The 19,099-nt window shown below is 48.5% G+C and overlaps 1 protein-coding gene across 1 annotated transcript in view; it reads right to left on the minus strand.

Moving 5' to 3' along the window:
- Positions 1 to 2,931: 2,931 nt before the first annotated feature.
- The window catches only part of Hdc (histidine decarboxylase), a 37,985-nt gene continuing 21,817 nt past the window's right edge, over positions 2,932 to 19,099 (minus strand). The window contains exons 5-13 of the mRNA XM_077706930.1: positions 18,611 to 18,677; positions 14,432 to 14,594; positions 13,329 to 13,399; positions 13,245 to 13,264; positions 10,994 to 11,092; positions 10,588 to 10,689; positions 6,979 to 7,210; positions 5,698 to 5,943; positions 2,932 to 3,658 (exon numbers count right to left, since the gene is read on the minus strand). Coding sequence (XP_077563056.1) covers positions 3,459 to 3,658; positions 5,698 to 5,943; positions 6,979 to 7,210; positions 10,588 to 10,689; positions 10,994 to 11,092; positions 13,245 to 13,264; positions 13,329 to 13,399; positions 14,432 to 14,594; positions 18,611 to 18,677 — 1,200 coding nt within the window. The 3' untranslated portion in view covers positions 2,932 to 3,458. The remainder of the gene's footprint in view (positions 3,659 to 5,697; positions 5,944 to 6,978; positions 7,211 to 10,587; positions 10,690 to 10,993; positions 11,093 to 13,244; positions 13,265 to 13,328; positions 13,400 to 14,431; positions 14,595 to 18,610; positions 18,678 to 19,099) is intronic.

Genomic DNA, 19,099 nt, shown 5'->3' on the forward strand with positions numbered 1-19,099 from the left:
TAGTGGTGAAGCCCATTTTACAGGGTCTAGGTTTAAGAGCAGACCGGCTTGCGTATTTTAACCGACCATTCCCTTTGGTACTCTTCGCATTTTTTTTTCGGTGATCTGAGCAACAGTGTGCGGTGGGTTTTGCTGTGTTCATCTGGCTCGAAGTGGTATTGAGAAAGTGGCGCTCGCAAAATGTTGAGGGAAGCTTGCACTCACGCGCAAGACTTGAATGGCTATGCTGGAGCTGTTCTAGGTGAGAATTTCCGGACATGCAGTTAACTTTCAGTATCATTGTTTATTTGCATAGTTGCGATGCTAGTAATCGTCGTCATATGCATCGAAGAGGTCGTCGTCATCCTCATCCGCAGTTATCCTCAGCATCGACTCGAGGCAACTAGTGGCCGGATCTGCAAGTCGCCTCGAGAAGGAGTGGCACAGTCGTAGCTATGTCTATAATTATCCATAATGGCTTTAGCGCTGGAGTTTTTTTTTTTACTTTTTGCTAGGACCACTGCGAAAGTCTGGGAATAGGCCGTCGCCGCGAGGTACGCGCTCACTAGCGCTTGCCGTTATCTCGCTCTTCGGGGTTTTTGCCATTTTTTAAACGCCACTGCGCGTGCCGGGGACGCTCGGCGGTCACCGGCTCGGCATTTTCATGGTATTTTGCCTGCAATGGCAAACTGACGGCATGTAAGACAACTCCGCTGTTAAAAAAGGCAAAGAGCCCTTTCACTCTGTAAAGACGGAAGTTAACGAAGCTGAAGGGGTTTTTCTGCGGAGAATTGAAATTTCCACCACAGCTCGCACAAACGCTTTTGTTCACGTCGGCGCTACAAGCGGGCAAGTCGCTCTTCTTCCTTGAAGAATTACCAGCTGGTCGACGGGGTAGAACTTGAGGCAGCAATGTCGGCGTCTGCACGCTCTACGACAGCGGTTTTTTGTTGGTTTTGCGCCCGTTCGTGTTTCCACGCGGGTCGACGCTCCATCAATTCCCACTCTTCATCCGACCGAACAACGGGCATCCGTTTCACAGGGAGTTGGAAATTTACCTGTTAAGACATACATCACACGTTTTGACACATGTGCTAAGGCTTTTTATATTATAAACAGATGTAAATACACCGCTGGAAATTGTTGGTATACGTCCGCGGAGACGATGTGCTGGATCCTAGCAATATCATCACAGCGCTGAGCTGTATCCTTGCTGCTGTCATTAGTGTGACTGCAGAAAACGTCGAAAACAGCCAAGGTTTGAGTTGAGCCTGGTGATGGCGCGCGTTGGCCTCCTTCGGTGTTATAGTAAGTGCCAAGTTCTACGGGATGGGCTTGGAATAGTAACGGAGCATGCCGTGGGAAATATGAGGAAGGGTACGCAAGAAGGGCTGGAGGACAGAGCCAGGAGGATGAGGAGGAAGTAAGGAAGACAGACAAGATGTGGAGCGTGACGATGACGAGGCGTTGACGCTGAGGAAGAAGGTAGAGTTCGTGGTGACCGGCTTCTCGAATATAGGGATACGAGGAACGAGGTGTCAAATGGTGAAGATCGGATGGCTTTAGCGTCGATTCCGAGGAGCCCGCTCAATGGAAAATGAGGTTGAGATCCCCCGCCTGTTTTCAGATATTGGGGAGCAGATTGGGAAAAGAAAGGGGACAGGTCCACTGGTGCAGAGAAGTCGTGAATGACATCGCGTGACTCCTGGAGGTGTTCTGAAGTTAGTATTGGCTGCCCTATGGTTGACACTGGTTGTTCGCATGCTTGAGACTGTTGGCGTCCTGCTGTAGACGAGCGCCACAGAAGCGAAAACCATGGTGTTCGCTCGCCTAAAGAGCAGGTTACCATGACAGCTACCAGAACACATTTTAGAAGTTCTGTTTCTATTCAGTTGCCGAGAAGACTGGAGAGAAACCAGAAAAAGGTGGCGAGGTTTCGTAAGACTCACATTTTATTCGAACGTTAAACAGTAGCGGAAGGCAAGTACACACACGGATGGTTGTTTTCTGGTCTACACGACGATGGCGCTTCGTCAGGAAATAACTAAGGAAATAAAAGAGAGTCTAGAAAACAAGGAGAACGGCAGTCTTGTTCATGGCGAATTTCATGGAAGCCAGCATACTCAAACTATGCTGGAGGGATATGCTTCACTGCTGAAACGATACAGCTTGTTAACATAGTGTCAGTTTGGGCTTTTAACAAAAACAGTCGTGGATAACGTTAACTGGCCTTATATATTCGCCGTGGCAGTTCATAGTTAGGCCGCGCATGTATGCGGGGAAATAGGGCAAGGAATTGGATATCCCGGCTACATTCGGCAGTATATTACGTCACGTTTTGCTGATTTTCGGTTCCCGTATTACGTGTTGCTTGTTGGCGCACATACAGAGTTCACATGTTGGATATCCTCTGTCAATACGGAAAACCAAATGGTTCATTCACTGCCGGTAAAATGCTTAATTTTAAATATTTCTCTCGCGGTCACTGTTTTTGTAAGTGACAATCGTGTGTTCATTTAATTGTCAGTTTTCTTGCGTAAAGTGAATACTGCTAACACCTGCTTCTTTACTACCCGGCTATGAACTCACAGTGGCTCGCCGGGTGTTCGCCTGTAATCAAATTACAACAAAAACAGCCTTCGTGGTGGTACGTGTTTAAACCGCAGTTTAGATTTATTTGCGAACCTTGTCCAAAAAAACAACCCTACATTCTGTTCTTTTACATGTGCATTGCTTTAAAAGCGTTGTAACAGCCATTGCACTTTTCGAAGGGTAAAATAACACACATGAGATCACGAATTTGGTAGGCAGACAAGCAAAGAGGGGATGCGGAAACTTATGTAAGGGGAGCGACATGAGTAAGTGACAGGCGACGAAACTACAGATAGGTTGACAGACAGTAACTTTATTAAACTCGAGAGGGGGGGGGGGGGGGGGGGGGGCTGAATCAGCCACCTCGGTGTCCAGGCAGCCGCTGAAAGCCCTCGTGATGTGGGCCGCCAGTTCCCGTCGTTCTTGGGATACTCGCCGCAGCAACCAGTTACTCTCTGGTGTAATTGTGTGGTTGTGTATGGCTGCGCGGCAGTCCCGCAGTAGGTGGTTTGGGTACATGGGGTATACGGCTGTGGGGACAGAGTGGGACCTAGCTGTGCCAACTGTAGGCAGACGTGAGAATATGTACGGGGGCAGTTTACAAGGCGGAACACGAATGGTCGCACTCAATCTACGTCTGTGGAGCGTCAGCTCTGTGTGAACTACAGGGCGCTTAGAAATGCGACGACGAGTAGGAGTGAGGAGCTAACCACGGTGACATCCACGACTGAAATTATATGCAGCTACAATTTCGGAAGGCGTTGAAAGACAAGGGTTTTGAAAACACGCTGTCAGATGAAAGGGGTAGCTTCCCAGCAGTAGGTGACAACGTATGTCATGGGTGGTGTACAAGTGTTGGGGACAAGCTGAGTCGTTTCCGGAGGGCCTCACTGGCTGCGGCGGGAGTCGGTTCTGGCGAGCGGCTTGTTGCAGCTCATGCAGGCGGAAGTGCACGGGGCCGACGCCACTCCTCCCTGGATGGGTGGCGGCAACGCTTTTTGCGCTTGCGGGCAGGGCTCCTCGTCTCCTTCGGCGATGGAGTCTTGGCTCTCCTCGTCTTCGCTGCCGCCACCGGCTGCGTCCACGCCTGCAACATGCAGAAGTATTCGGCAGCCTGTCAGCATCACAGCCCTGTCAGTTGAACGTCATTGAACTTAATTGCATCGGAAGCGCGATGTCGCTTTCTGCCGCTTTGCCACAAAATTTCAATCTTTGCCCACTAACAAACGTTATTGGGATAAAAAAAATAACAGTTAACGTTTGTTAGTGGGCAAGTCACAGTTATAAATATTGTGTTGTGCAATAGTCGAATACGGCAAATAACAAATGCGCAGGAGAAGGGCTGTCATGTCTTCGCTCCGTGATTGTGGGCTTTATGAGCGGCCAAGATTTCTTTTTCCAAGATATATATATATATATATATATATATATATATATATATATATATATATATATATATATATATATATAGAGAGAGAGAGAGAGAGAGAGAGAGAGAGAGAGAGAGAGAGAGAAGAGAGACCTGTGCACTCGTACGCGCACTCTGCGTCGTTATCAATCCGTTCAAAAGAGTCGTTAACCCTGCAATTCTTTGTTTCCTCCGCCTCGTTACGTACCCTGTGATTATTTGGGAGTGGTCCGTTCGCCCGGAAAAGAGGAATTGTTTTTTTTTTCTCCTTGCACACAAGTTTATGCTTCTTCTCCCACAAAGCACCAGCCAATCAACCACGAAGGCCGGCGCGCGAGAACCAAAAGGAGCCCGGCCAGCGCCGGGGCTGCGCCCCGGCGACAGATGTCGTTTCGCTCCCGGGTTTGCAATGACTTTAGGCATTCAGCCGGTTTTTTTTTCTTTTTATATGTATTTTGTTAGCTTTTTCACCTGGCTTGGACATTTCGGTGTCCGCCCGATACAAAGGGTTTCTGGCCACAACGATCATCATCATCATCATCATCGTCGATCGTGGCACGCGACAACGGGTGCTGCTTGGGGCGCGCGCGCGATATGGCGACGCTCCCCTCGGTTTGTCCGTCAGTTGCTGCGACCTCCCTCCCCCTCGCTGCCCGAGTCGCGCACAGCTGAGGAAGAAGCTATGCCCACGGCAAGCGCCGCCCACCTCGCAGTCGCGCCAGTCTAAGTCCGAGTGCCGCGCTCCAGGATCTACTTATGGCTTCATCTACCGGTAACACGTTTGGTCTACTTGTCAAATCTCCACATTACATGCCCGGCTCAAATCCACTCTTTAGTGCGGAAACACTATTGGGCCACATCTTCCAGTCTGTCAGTAAAATCGTGGAGCCTGTATCGTGGAGACCAATTCACTAAGCCTCTTAAATGAAGCCTAAAGTATGATCCAGATTATTATTCGCTTGCGTGAAGTTTGATGCGCGTCAAAGGGGGGAAGGGGGGGGATGACGCGGGCATATGACGGCTCGCAGTTAGGCCTAACGTCACGCTCCGTGGCCTAACGTCGTCAATAAGACAACAGCTCCACTCACAATGCATATGACGTCTCCTGAAGGTTACTCGCGAAGTCTAAACATAGGACGTTAGGTCTAACGTCCCTCTTTGAGGCCTAACATCGTCCACCGGTACCCGCTGAAAAAAGTACTTAATGTACGTGAAGCTTCCGGTATCAGTTCCCCTCGTAAGGCCTAAAAGCATAACCATAGGCTTGAGCGGGCGCATACACGCCATTAGCTGCTGTAACTTGAGCAAAGGAGTGCATGCCCACAGAATAACACACAGCCGCAGTGTCTATTGGGCAACGCTTTATAAGCTTGCTTCAGGCTGGAGTATGCGCAGAGAAACCAATCTCTTTAGCGTTGTACAACGCATTTTGAGCTTGGTGCACGCAAAAACATGCACCAATAAATCCCTTCGAAACAAGTGAATCAGTCAGCGATTTTGAGAGGAAGCACCAGAAGGCTGGTCAGCAAGAGTTCTGTGCCCGTGCTCCGAATCCTGTGTGCGTACTCTGAAGCATTGCAGAGGGTTACACACCCACAGAGTAGCACATACCCGCTGCGGGGTATTAACGCTTTATGAGCAGCAGTGTGGGCTGATTTCGCGCGATGCTTCGTGGTTGGCGCATCCAATTGCAGCGTTAGACGCACAGGTTGTCTTACCCCTGGAGGAAGCGATGAGCTGGTTGACGAGGTCCATGCGCGAGTCGAGGCTGAGCTGCTTCTGGGAGAGCATGAAGCGGCGCACGCGCCTGCGCAGCTCGGGGCTCTCCTTGGCGGACAGCGAGAAGCGGCTCGAGTAGCGGCTCACCAGCTGCCGCAGAACGTCGTCGCCCTCGAACAGCGCCACGTAGCTGCCGTTCACCACCTTGGGCGTCATCGGGCTGTTCGACAGCAGCAGGCTCGACCCTGCGGCGGTGCACCGCGCTCAGTTACGGTGGCCGTCGCGGGTGCTTGCGAGGCGATGACTACAGGACCCAAGAAAGAGTACGGTGTTCTCACTGGTGTGTCGCCTAGTGTTCCCGTTGCATGTTATGCGTATATAGTTTAGCCGAGAGGCAACTTGCTCAACCTCCGTGAATCTTGTTCAACGTGATGGTATCGTGTCTAGCTCGAACGGTCTGTTTCAGGAGGTGGAGTGTGAATTAAAGAAAGGATCTCACACCTTTGTCCAAACAGATAGAAAGGACTCGCCAGTTACGTGAGAAGCCATTGTAGATAGGATGCTACACGTTGTGGCAGCTTTGAAATGGCGCCAGTAGTGGTTTGGCCGCGTAAAGAAACTGTGGCAAATCTTTCCCTAACGTCGTCTTGATGTAAAAACCCATGCTCAAGCGTGTATACTGGAGGAAAGGGAAGGGTCGACTATTTCGTCCCTAAAAACAACCAAGTGACAAATGCTTAGCCTACGATTGTGTTTTTGGTCCGGTCATTTGAAAAACTCCTGCTACGTATTTTTTTGCCTGAAAATTTGCTGTAATGCAGAAACAGAAATGTCTGCTGCATTTCGTGGCACACACGTAGCGTTTTGTTTGTGTAGATTTCGGTCCGATATGTAATGCTTGCTGCACAGACAGCTGGTTCAACAGAGTGAACTTTTGCACTTAGACTGCATTGCTGAAGTGTGCAGGTACCACCAGTTTCCTGAGGTTGAGGGACTCAATACTAAGTTCAACATGTTCCCACAACGTTTACACAACGCCGATCCTCGCTTCAGACATCGCGGTCGGAATTGTGTAAACCCTTATTTACAATGTCCCTTAGTGCGACGAAGTGTTTGCTTTAACTTCAGCGACTCCGCATCACGCTCTCGGGCACGAAACCGCTAATTTGTAATCTGTCAACGGTGGCACCTAATGAAGTTCCTTTATGTCTCTTCAATTAAAAGGGAAATGCTGAACAGTGTGAGCATCGTGTGGATGCTCCGCCCAGACGGCTTCTCACCGAACTCGGGATCCTGCTTCTTGAGGTCGGCCAGCGTGATGCGGTGTGGTGCCAGCTCATCGGCCGTGTTGCAGATGATGTCCCAGTCGTGTCGGATGTCGTCCTCGTTAGTGTGCGTCGACGTCACCACGTAGCGGATCACATACTTGCCCTTGAAAGCTGCCGGCACGCAGTGCACCTTGCCGCTCGTGTTAATCCGCTTCAACAGCTTCTCCGTAGCCGCATTGGGACCCTGCGCTCACGCAGTTGAAAACAGAGTTGCCGAAACTGTAATATTTCGCCAACGAGAGCTTTCTGGATATTATCTAGGTGGGACGTTCAGTGTTGCTCTTCCTGTTATTTTCTGGTCGATCTTCTGTTCTATCATGCGATTTAGCTGCTCAAGTGTCGGGAGTGCACGGACCTGTGGGCCCTGCACTCCCGACATTTGAGCAGCTAAATCTGATGATAGAACAGAAGATAGTGGGAGTGCCGACAATCACCATCATTAACCCCCCTACCAAATCCAACCCCGGAGCAGTGGGAGGACCAGCTGACCAGTTCAGGCCCTCAAGACCAGCAACGACTTGTGGACAGGCCCCGCTGGGCAGCCAAGGACCAAGGCTTTCTGGACTACGGAGGCCTCCCACAACGGAACTGATTCAGTTGAATAAATGTTTATCCCTCCTCCTCGTCAACGAGAGGAGTGGAGTCCCACATTTTGAAGACAGTCGCTAGTATCGCCAGAATGCCTACAGTTTCGCGGCAGCCGCTGTTGAGGCTGCAATCATCACCTCATTCCTGCGACCACATTGCGATGAAGTAGGCCTATGGACGAACTGTAGACGTGACGTCACGCAGATGTGGAGGCCCCAGCGTCAGCAGCGATGGATGGTCGGAGCACAGACAAATCAACTGTGGCGATCGCATTCTGACAGATATTCCCCTAGTTTTAACAGCAGAGCCGTTTAAGCTTTTAGTTCCGCCGTATGGCGTTACCAGAAAAAAATACCAGGAAGGAATACCGATCGCACGTGATTGTGCGCCTCGTGGGGAGCTCCCGGCGTCGACCAGCTCGAACTTCGAGAACATTCTGCCCAGAGTTCGGGGCGTGATCTCTCGTCGGCTCTTCTACTCGTAGTTCACGTGCGTTCGCGCCTGAAGTAAGGAGCACAGACGCCGAGTTCGTGAAGCCGGTTGCCGCCGGTTCTAGCGCGTGCTGGTCCACTTTAAGAGAGATGTGAAAGGCTGCGGACAAAATGATCCAGGCCTGCCATTCATGGAGAGCTTTCAGCGGCAAGTTCGGAAATCCATGTGAGGTGCAACAGCCGGGACTCCGACGAAGGGAGAGGGGCCTCCAGCTCTGCTGTTTCTCCAGCCGCGCACCAGCAGTGCAAGCTGCGCCAATTTTCTTTATTGCCAATTTCTCACAAAAAGCAGAGTTTCCTTCGTCGCCGAACACGTGACTGAGGCGATGAGGCGCGCCGTAGCGGAGGGCTCCGGATTAATTTTGACCACCTGGGGATCTTTAACGTGCGCCGAAATCTCGTACACACGGGCGTTTTTGCTTTTCGCCTCCATCAGGAAGGCGGCCGCCGCTGCCGGGAATCGAACTCGCGACCTCGTGCTCAGCAGCACAACGCCTTAGCCACTGAGCCACCGCGGCGTGTTGTCACAGATCGTAGTTGTATAAGGAAAATAAAAATCTGTTTTCATGCTTAATGCGTATTCTGCAGTAATAAGCAACTGCTTCTGGCGTAAAGGGTGTATTCCTATACTCACAGCGCTATAAGTTTCCTTTCCCCTGTCACTGCAATGTTTGCGGCGAATAAACCAGGCGAGTTTGTGCGAACAGCGGCGTTGGTGGCGATGATAAGTTTGTAAAGAGCATTCGCAGAGAGAAACAAGTGAGGCCTAACTGATGTTGTCGTCCCCGTGGGCGTTAAAGGGGCCATGAAGACAAAATATGAGTGTGTTTCAGCCAATATATTTGGTGTTTTTGAGTGCCCTCAGCTCTTGTCCGGCATCAAACAATGCTTTATTAAGTGAGAAATTAAACATTTTAAGTCAAAATTTTAATTCAAGAGCGACCACTGGCCGGCGTATTCAGAACGTCACCGGAGCATGTGGCTTCACTCGTGAGCATTGCAGACGATTTGGCGTGACCATGCAGCAGATAATACAGTGCCTTAGAAATCATGTGACGCGCGATGCATTATCGTTACCTCTCTTAAACCTTGCGATAGAAGATGTGCGCTTAAAATTCAGAAATTTTACTTTCTTTTCAGTAAAAAAAAAATTGTAGCTGAGCTTAAGGGGTTAGGATTTCGACTGCTGAACCCGTGGGGGTGGGGACAGGGTACGATTCCCAGTACGGCCAACGTGTTTTTTAGCACTTTAGGGGCTCGCCTTGTTGTCGTAGCTCGCTCGATAGTAGAGCCTAGATAGTAGATAGTAGAGCCTAGTAGAGCCACACGGCGTTCCGTCGTAGCGGCTATCGTTGCGGCGTAACCCAGAGGCTTCGAAAGCCAAGCGGTTTATACAATCATAAACATTCGACACTGGTGAACCACTCGTACGTGTCATACACCTCCCCGTTGTTTAGCCTCAAAGGAAACTGTAGGTACATTCGAGGCGAAATATACATAATTAACCGGCAGCGCCCGCGTTCATATAGTTAGGAACGCGTGTTGGGTTGGTTTTTACGATTAAGCGAAAAAAAAAAAGTGACAGTGCAACGCCAGCACGCGCGGGAGGAAAAACAAGCACAAAAAGAAAAGAACTCCCGCTGCCGAAGTTTCAGGCAGGGGGCGCGCGAGCACTGCGAGGAGGGAAATTTGAATTCATTGGGTGCGGATAACGGCGCTACAGTCCACTATGGCGAATCTATGCCTTGCACTTCCGACAGCTTTCACATTGAGTGGAACGGCTTTCATTTTTTTTATTGTCCGCGCTAATTTATCCGCAGACGCACGCTTGCACCACGCGCCAATGGTTTTGCACTGCGAAGAAACATTTTATGCAGGAAGCTGGGAGCCGTTACATCGGTTATGGTGGTGAGAGAGCTGTAGATATACTTGCGGCTGCTGCCAGTTCAGCAAGGTTGATCAGCCACAGGGTAAACAAGGTCTCGGATAGGTTTGGCACGGCTAAACAAAACATTGGCGTTCATATCCACTATCCGATTTTCTACAACAGCGGAACTGGTAAATTCCCGTGCCATTTCCGCTGCTGCTTCGTTCTTTTAAAAAGCACGGCGTTCTGCCGCAGGATCACCTGCCGATGGACCGGGTCTGTCCATGGTTGAAGCTAAGGTTATAGCTGCCAGCACACAGCTCATATACAATGGCTTGAAAGCAAAGATCAGAGAGGAGTTAGTCGCCACAAAGCGCGCAAACAGCATACAGACGTGCCTTGGCGTTGCCTGTCAACGGAGACACTGCCTGATCTTTCTTGAAAGCTAGGATTTTTCGCTCCTCATTGTCTAGCAAACGAGACGAGCTCTTGATGCCTCTGCACTTTCCCTGAGGCATTCATTTACTCAGGAGCCCTCAGAATCATGGCTTTTGCAGGAATAGTACATCTAGTACTCTAGCATTAAAAAAATCAAAACGCAGGAAGCGATCTCACCTTGAGCCGGAAGACGACGACGCCGAGGTGTCGTTTCGCGGGAATTTCAAAACGTTTGTCCGCAAGAACGAGGCGTTCAAATATCTCGGCCATGTGAATGCCCTGTAAAACGGGAAACAGCGCACGTCTTTGTATCTTGCATCGAGTTATTTTACTTTCCTGGTTAAATAATATTTCACTTAGTGGTAAAGGTTTTTTGCTGCAACTGCTTTGATTTTTGATGTCCAATGATAACGAGGTCAAGTTTAATTGCGATTAAAAGACTAAAGCCTGGAAATATCATACAGACTATATGTAGCCGTGAAAAACATACGCGTACTTGTGTGCATGGCCAGATATACTGCTAGTTGAATAGAGATAACACATTCGCGCGAGCAGACTTTGAGAAGCGATTCGGTGGACTCACCCGTCGGATGTGATCCTGCAGTCCTTCCACGCCATAGCTCCTCAGGACGAACCAAACCTTGAGACTGCGAAACCGCCGGCTCAAGCCGATTTGCCAGTGCTGTTGGAATCGTTCAACAGACTCACTGTCATGTCGTTGCATCCTGGCATAAGGAGCTCTCATTTCTTTATGCAAGTGTTGATGTTGGTATTGTGCGCGCTATGAAATGAGGGGAAGTTTTTATTTGGTTTGATGTTAAGTATATATTATGCATCTTCACAGCGCACAAATAACGGGACAAAGGGTAGGATAAAACTTGACAAGCGCTGACCTGGACAAGGGCTTGCTTGTCAAGTGCTCCCTCCCGTTTGTCCCGTTATTTGTGCGCTGTGAAGATGAATTTGTACCAACTAGCCCGGTTCTCTACGCTAATTAAGTTTATTATGTTTGATTACTTCCGTTTTATATTGTGGCAGTTGTTTTGTGTTCACTGTAGCTTGCTTTTTATGTTTTCTCTTGTTATTTGACATCAATTATCAGCATTGTTGAAGTGAGCAACGTCGCTATTGGGTGAGTGAACTTGATGTTATAATGTTCATGTCGACCTCACCTGTTACAATAACGTTTCGTACTTTCCTCTTTATTTGTACGTACGTTTAATCCCATTCCTGTCTTGTCCTTCTCAGTTCGAACAAAAAAATGGATATCTCTGTTCCCTTTTGCATTTTATGTTACTCGAACACTTTTTTTCGTAATTTGGACAGACTATGGACTATAACTAGAGCTGAAAATACTACAATGAAAGAACAGAAAATAAGTGGAAAAGTAGAACACTGGCGGGAAACGAATCAGATGACCACAAAATAATTACTTATTTGATTAGAATATTTACTACACGCTAATAAAAATTAAAAATTTCAACAACTCGTCAGCAAGGATTGCTTAGACATGTTAAACATTCTATAGTTTTTAAAATGTGCATGCGAATAGGGCTATGGCCGTTCGCGTTGTTCATGTACATACATTTTTTCTTTTTGTTGGTTTGGCATTCTCTACTTTCCGCGAAGGATTTTTTATTTCTTCTTAAACTTTTCTTTTCATAGTTTTCTCTTAGATCCTTGTGCTATCATTATATTGCGTCTCATTTTTATGTTTTATTTTAACATGAAAGTGTTTTATTCCCGGATACACGAAGATTTCACTGACATCATATCCGTCACTGAAATGACGCCACGACATCGAAGCAAGCAGCCTGTAAAAGGTGCACCCCTGAACACAGGGTCTTCTTGCGGGGAAGCAACCTTTAGTACTAAAGAGTACGTTATACTTCGGGTTGTTCGTTTCCGGGTTTTATATCTTAACACGAAATTTTTCATCCCGGCATACACCAAGATTTCACTGGCATCATATCCGTCACTGAAATGATGCCATGACATCGAAGCAAGCGGCCTGTAAAGGGTGCACCTCTGCACACAGGGTCTTTTTGCGGGGCAGCAACCTTTAGTACTAAGAGTCTTAAGGTTGTTCGTTTCCGGGTTTTATATCTTAACACGAAATTTTTTATGCCGGCGTACACCAAGATTTCACTGACATCATATCCGTCACGGAAATGACACCAGTGTACCTTTGGCGAAGCGACCCGCCAGCAATACGTCGCTCGCCAAGCACACCCACAAGACAGCCGCCGACCCGCAAATCATCCTCAGCTGCAGATTTCGCTGCAAATTTCACTTTCTTGTTTTACTGATTCCTATGATAGAGGAATCAACCACAGTTTTTTGTTTTGCTTCCTACTGTTTTTTTCTCCCAAAGCCTCTCATACCCACTCCAAAGCAGTGTACTTAATTGCATTGAGCTCAGGTTCAAAGTTAATAGTTTTTCTTCTGATTTCGAGAAAGACTGCAACTCCATTCGTGCTATAGTTTGCCGCAACGGTTACAATACGGTATAAATGCCAGTCTTAAACTATATCGCATTGCAGCGGATGCTGCTATGGTTATAGAAAAAAAAAATCGTGATGAAGCACTGTATATGTAGGGCAATGCAACGATTTCTAAAGAAAATCACGACGGAGCACTGTAAGGTAACTCGCGAGCTTCTCAGGTAAATCAGCGGCCAACGCTACCATCCAACAACTGGAATCAACGCAGTAGACAACGTCGCGTGCCTCGCCAGAGCATCCCGGAAGTTTGGATAGGCTACATTTAAGTTAGGCAACACGCTCCTGTTACCGTAACACGCTGCTACAAACAAGCTAGTGTCATTCACTTACCATGAAGTCCACTGCGAGACCTAAGACAAAAAAGGCGGGAAATTCAGGAAACTTTCGCGCAAGTTAGCGCCGTTGATCACCAACCTGAGTTTTCGTGCTGAAGGTACAGGGGTTCCACGTTGAAAGTGTGATGCAAAGCGGTGCTGTTTTTTACCCTGAAAAAAAAGGAAGAATAATGCCCGCGACAGATGCTTCTATTATAAGCGAACTAGTACTGTTTTGTTTTCAGTGTTCTCTTTCTCTGCAAGCACAACCGTCCCCAGAAAATGAGCTCTGTGACCTTTGATTCAACCGTTATTTACTTAGTCACTCACCAAGTTGTGTTCGCGTTGAATTGTCTGCAGGAAACCACCACATGGTGAAAGGCAAATAAATTATTGTCAAGATTGCGTACATGCCGTTTACCTAGCATTAGGAGCTATGCGATTCCTACCTAGTTTTTAACGTGGTAGCATTCTCTAGGGTTGGAGACCTATTAAACGCCCATCGCCACAAGTGGCTACCGCTGGCCTCTGATTTAACAATCATCAATCATTTGGTTCGCCTCATCTCCATCTTAGAATCACCGACATGTGGGCAAGTTGGTATGGAGACATGGTGACGTAAAGCGCAGAAAAACACGGGACAAAGAGAAGAACTACACATGACAAGCGCTTACTAACAACTGAGTTTTAATAGAACCAAAACCGGAAAATCTTGAAACAGCTCACCCTTGTGGCGCACCATACACACAAAAAACCAACGTGATTAAAAGAAAACAATTGCGAAAGAATCAGCAATCGCACATGTGCCGCAACAGTTGGCCAAAGTTCCGCGTGAATGTTCGCAGATCGATAGCAGCGTGACCGAACATTGTGAAGCCAAGAGATTTACCGCCTATTCACTGAAAGGTATCCTCACGATAGGCGAATGCCTTATCTCCATCTTGTACAACACTTCTGGTACTCCTCCATGCCTATGTGTGGTGTTGCTTCTAATGCGAAGCGTGGATATATAAATACGAGATAAAACTTTGGACAAGAGTTCACTCTCAGTTCGGTGCCAGTGTTTCGACTAGAGTACCCTGGCAGGGTCTGACGAAGCCAGGTCCTCTCATCGAAGCGATGGCATCGGGCTGAGGCTACTGTCCCCTTGTCCAAAGTGCAGTTGGCTTCCATGCTTTTTCGCGCCCTAGATATGCTTCTCACCAGAAGCCGCTGCCGTCGAAGTGCACCATCATCCACTTGGAGATGTTGCAGACGAAGGAGTCGGCGTACTCGACGCCTCGCAGCCAGTGCCGCAGTTCGGGGCACACGAACGACGAGCCCGCGTACGCCGCGTCCACGTGAAGCCACAGCGAGTACCGCTCGCCTGCACGCACGGATGCGCCACAGCGCAGCACCTCGGCTAGTAATGCTTACGCCAGAATTGATGAATATATACCGGATAAATTGAAACATTATTATTGCCTTACCAAATAGAAGGGTCATGTCGGCAAAAATGTAACGACGTCGTTCCGTTAGCACAAGTGGAAGAGAGGGCGAGGGGTGATGGGAGAGGAGAAAAGTGGAGCGAAACTGACAAGGAGGCTGATGTAGTGAAGACCCGCGGAGAGGGAAAAACCTAAGGTCTATGTCCATCTAGTGTCACTAAGTAAAGGCTTTTCCCTCTGCGCGTGATACACTGCGTCAGCCATCTCTCTGTCAGTCACTACGAGGGCTATAAGAGGAACGCGGCAACAGTTGCAGTGACTTCGCCCGAAAAACGCGATTCCAGGTTTATCGGGCCGGTTTGGACACGTGGAGTCGCTGCTTGTAGGCGTAGATGTGTAGTGTACGATGGAGTGAGAAGCAAATGCAGGGCCAGGAAGGCGGCAAAGGAGGGTGGAACGGGAACGAGGGTGACAAACTGTCGCGGAAGGAAAAAAAGAAGGGACGGAGGTTAATTGGGTGTAGAGCCCAGTTTGCTACTCTGCACTGGGGGAGTGGGGTTCAGGGGATAAACGAGAGGGCGGGAGAAGAGGAAGGGATAGGAGTGGGAAAGCGCGCACTTTAGTCCCGGTTCGGGCACTGTAGTCTTTCATGCAAGTTTGTTTCGCTCAAGAAACGTAAAGGGGCTTTCGTCGCCTTCTGCGAGGTCGATGGTAAAGACCGATGACTTAGAATAGTTTCCACTGTAAATGGCCGATTGTCCAACGGGCTGAGCGCGGTGGCAAGCATGCTCCTCTCCGACGAGTATTCGGGGCAGCGACACAGCACATCCACAGCACACAGCGACACAGCACACAGCACATAGTCTATTCCGTCTCACAAGCGTCCCAGTGGGCGCTGCTGGTTATCCCGATGAGGAAGGAGTAGGTTTTGGTGAACGCCACCCTCAACCAGTCTACAAAGTGAAGTCGACTGGGGTCGCGACAGCCCATACGGAAGACGGCGCTGAAGAAGAGGCTCTTGAATTTACAGACGGGGATTCGAAAAGTCCGGAGTGTTCTATTGCTGCAAGATAATCTTGCGTGCAAAGGAGGAAAGCGTCCGCGCGGCATCGGTCCTTGAAAGTGAAAACAGGATGGTGCGGTCGCTCTCGTGGCCTGTACGGGTAGCTTCATCCGCCAATACGTTATCGATGACTCCGTAGTGACCTGGAAGCTAGTGGAATATTACGTCATTGCCAGCTGTGATGGCTTGATAGAATTTTTCTCTTACCTCCATCACCAGTTGGTGGAGGGGACCGTAGCGCAGGGCTGCGCCTAAGCTCTGTAAGGCAGCCTTCGCAACAGAGAAGATAGCCAAGTTTTGAGGAGTAACTCCGATAACGTGATCAAGATCCTCACGAATGGCTGCAAGTTCTGTAGCTGTCAAGCTCGCGGTATGGGCAACACGGAATCGAGTTGTGGCAAAATCTGTTGGCACAACCACCGCACCTGTTGAACTGGATGACGTTACGGAGCCATCCGTGTATACATGTTTCCGGTCGTTGTACCGTTCATGCAGTGACAGAATCGTCAGCTGTTGAAGGGCGAATGGTGACGAGTCAGCTTTTTTTCGATTCCCGGAACACTGAGACGAATCTCAGGTTGTGCCAGGCAGCACAGCGGAGAGGGCGGTGTTACCGAATGGGGGTACCTCGACGGGATTTTAGCCCTATGCGTTGTGGCAATGGTTGACAACGTAGATCATGGTCGATTCTGAGGGAGCTGCGCCAGATGGTGAGATGGCAGCCTCGTGAGGAGCCTGATGTAAAGGCGTAGTGTTTCAGTAGCCGCGTACGTTGCTATTGGGTGTTCCTGAGCGATGCAAATGGTGTCCACTGTTGATGCACAACGTGGCAAACAAAGACACATACGCAGAGCCTGTGTTTGGATGCTCTGTATTACCCAAAGGTTAGTGGCGCAAGTATTGGAAATTGCGGGCAAGCTGTAACGCAAGGCTCATAAAAAAGTGCGGAGTGCAGTTGCCGCATTCCTCTTGCCGACGTTCGCCACGTCTTTCCAGCAAGAAATCTGAATATGTGGGCAATGCTGGTAAGGTTGTCATTAAGGAAATACACATGTGCGCTCCAGGAAATGTCCCTGTCGATGATGACGCCAAGGAATTTGTGATGCCTGCAGTAGGGAGCCAACCTCTCGTTGATCTTGATGGACTATCGAAACATGGGCTTGCGGGTTAATGCAACCAGCGCGCACTTGTCACTTGAGATGCTCAGACCTTGCTTTTGCATGTAAAATCCCGTGACATTGGCCGTCTTTTGAAGTCGTGCCCGTAGCTGTGGCGAAGCCCAGAGGCAAATCTCATCGGCATAAATGGAGACGCAGACATTTTTGGGAGGAGAGCGTGCACGAATCTGGCGATCGCTAGGTTGAAAAGCGTTAGAGTTAGCGCCGCACCTTGAGGACCACCATGTTGAATATATTGCTGTAATTTTGGGGCGTCCTCCGTCATGACATAAAACGATCTTCCGGAGAAGAAGCTTTCTATCCATCGGTAAACTTCCCCACCAAGTTCGAAGTGCTCCAGGACGTCTAGAATAGTCTCATGCACGACGTTGTCATAGGCGCCATTAACATCTAGAGGGCTGCTGACATGCGTTTGCGACTGTTTTCTGTGTAACCGTTACCAAATCCAGCACGCGGTCTATGGAGGAACGCCCGCTTCGAAAACCGGCCATAACTTCAGGGTATATATTGTTGTTTTCGAGATACCACTGCAGCTGCGTGAGTATCATTCTTTCCATGATTTTGAAAAGGCAGATTGACAGGGCAATTGGACGGTATGATGGAAGGTCAATTGGAGATTTGCCAGGCTTGAGGAAGGGGACCAGACGGCTTATTTTATACTCCTGTGGAATGATGCCATCTATCCACATTTTGTTAAAAATGTACAAAAGCGTTTGACGTGCTTGAGGTCCAAAGTGGCATTGTGTGTAGTTGAGACCCCATCGGGACCCGGGGATGAGCTACGTCTGCAGGACGCCAAAACCGCCTCTAACTCTTCCATGTAAAAGAGCACGTCCATGCGTTGATCGCGGGACGTATATAGGGACTTCACGCATCCTTGCAGATCGATTGCCATCAGGTCTAGAGGCAACGCTCGAGCAGAAATATTCTGCGACTTCCAACTTCGGACGGTTTCCATGTAGTGCCAAAGCCTTGAATGGGTAGCGCTGTTGCACAGATGTCGCCAGGACTGCTGAACAATGAGAGGAGCGACAGGTTGCTAACACCGACGCTGAGTGAGAGGACTTGACCAGTGGGACAGATGAAGAATAACAAGGATCCACCAGTATATCTTTACTAATTTTTATTTCTTTACTTCGTATGCTTTGGCTGTAGTAGATAAAGTTGGTGCTTTTAGTGAGAGAGTCTAACAAAATCGTCAATAAAAAGGCCTGCCTGCGTCATTGCTGGTGCTCCGGCTTTATGTGATGGAACCAGCGCGCTAAGACACCAGCGCGCTAAGACACGGGGAATGGTATTTTTTTACTGCTAGCGAACGTAGGCACAAAGTTATCCTAACTCATCAACGGCCGCAGTGGCAAGTCCCTCGAAGGAGACGGCAACCTACGGTTACTCTTCTTTATGAAGGCTCTCCGGCCATCGCACGCTTTGATTTTCTAAAGAACACATTGTAATCAGTACATGTTTACAGAAATCCAGCGAAGTTCGAAGAATGCCTGTATATTTTAATACGCAACTGATGCCAGAAACCTACGTAATTTTCGACAAAACCCTTGATACTACTTTATCTCACATTCTACCAGCGGGAAGAAAAAGAAGCACCGTTTAATTTTTACTCACTGCGGTGTCACTGTGTCCTCACAAATACCGACAAAACTCTCTATCCTATGGAAGAAGACAATACCAAGCTGCATAAGGAGGCAAATATACTCACATATCTCTCCAATTTCTTGCAGGTTGTCGAAAGCGACAGCGCCTGTCGTTCCAAGTGTAGCGCACACCTGGTCAAACAAGGACAAGAAGGAGACTGTTTTTTACTTCTTATAAAGAACTTGCTGCTGTAAGAAAATGTGCAGGTTGCAATAGTTGCAATGCCCCTATGGGGTGTATTTATTTATTTATTTATATATAAGAATACCCCAAGGCCCATAGGGCGTTACAAAGGAGTTGGGTAACACCATTTCATAGCACACAAACAGAAAAAATGCAAGGAAAAAAAAGAAAAGGACAAAAGAATGTCAGAAGCACAAAGAACAAAAACAACATAAATCAACTAAAAAAAGCAAGGACATGGAAGCGAACAAGCAAACAAAAGACAAGAATAAATGACGGACAGTGTTTATGGTTACGAAAATTGCTGAGCAGTTGCAGTCTTGAACAACAAAGGGTGTGTTATGGTTACAACAGAAAAGGGAGGGTGGTT

The sequence above is a fragment of the Haemaphysalis longicornis genome, unplaced genomic scaffold (genome assembly GCF_048455015.1).
Source record: "Haemaphysalis longicornis isolate Haplotype H1 unplaced genomic scaffold, Haemaphysalis longicornis Haplotype H1 scaffold_4, whole genome shotgun sequence".
In the NCBI taxonomy this organism is placed as follows: domain Eukaryota; kingdom Metazoa; phylum Arthropoda; class Arachnida; order Ixodida; family Ixodidae; genus Haemaphysalis; species Haemaphysalis longicornis.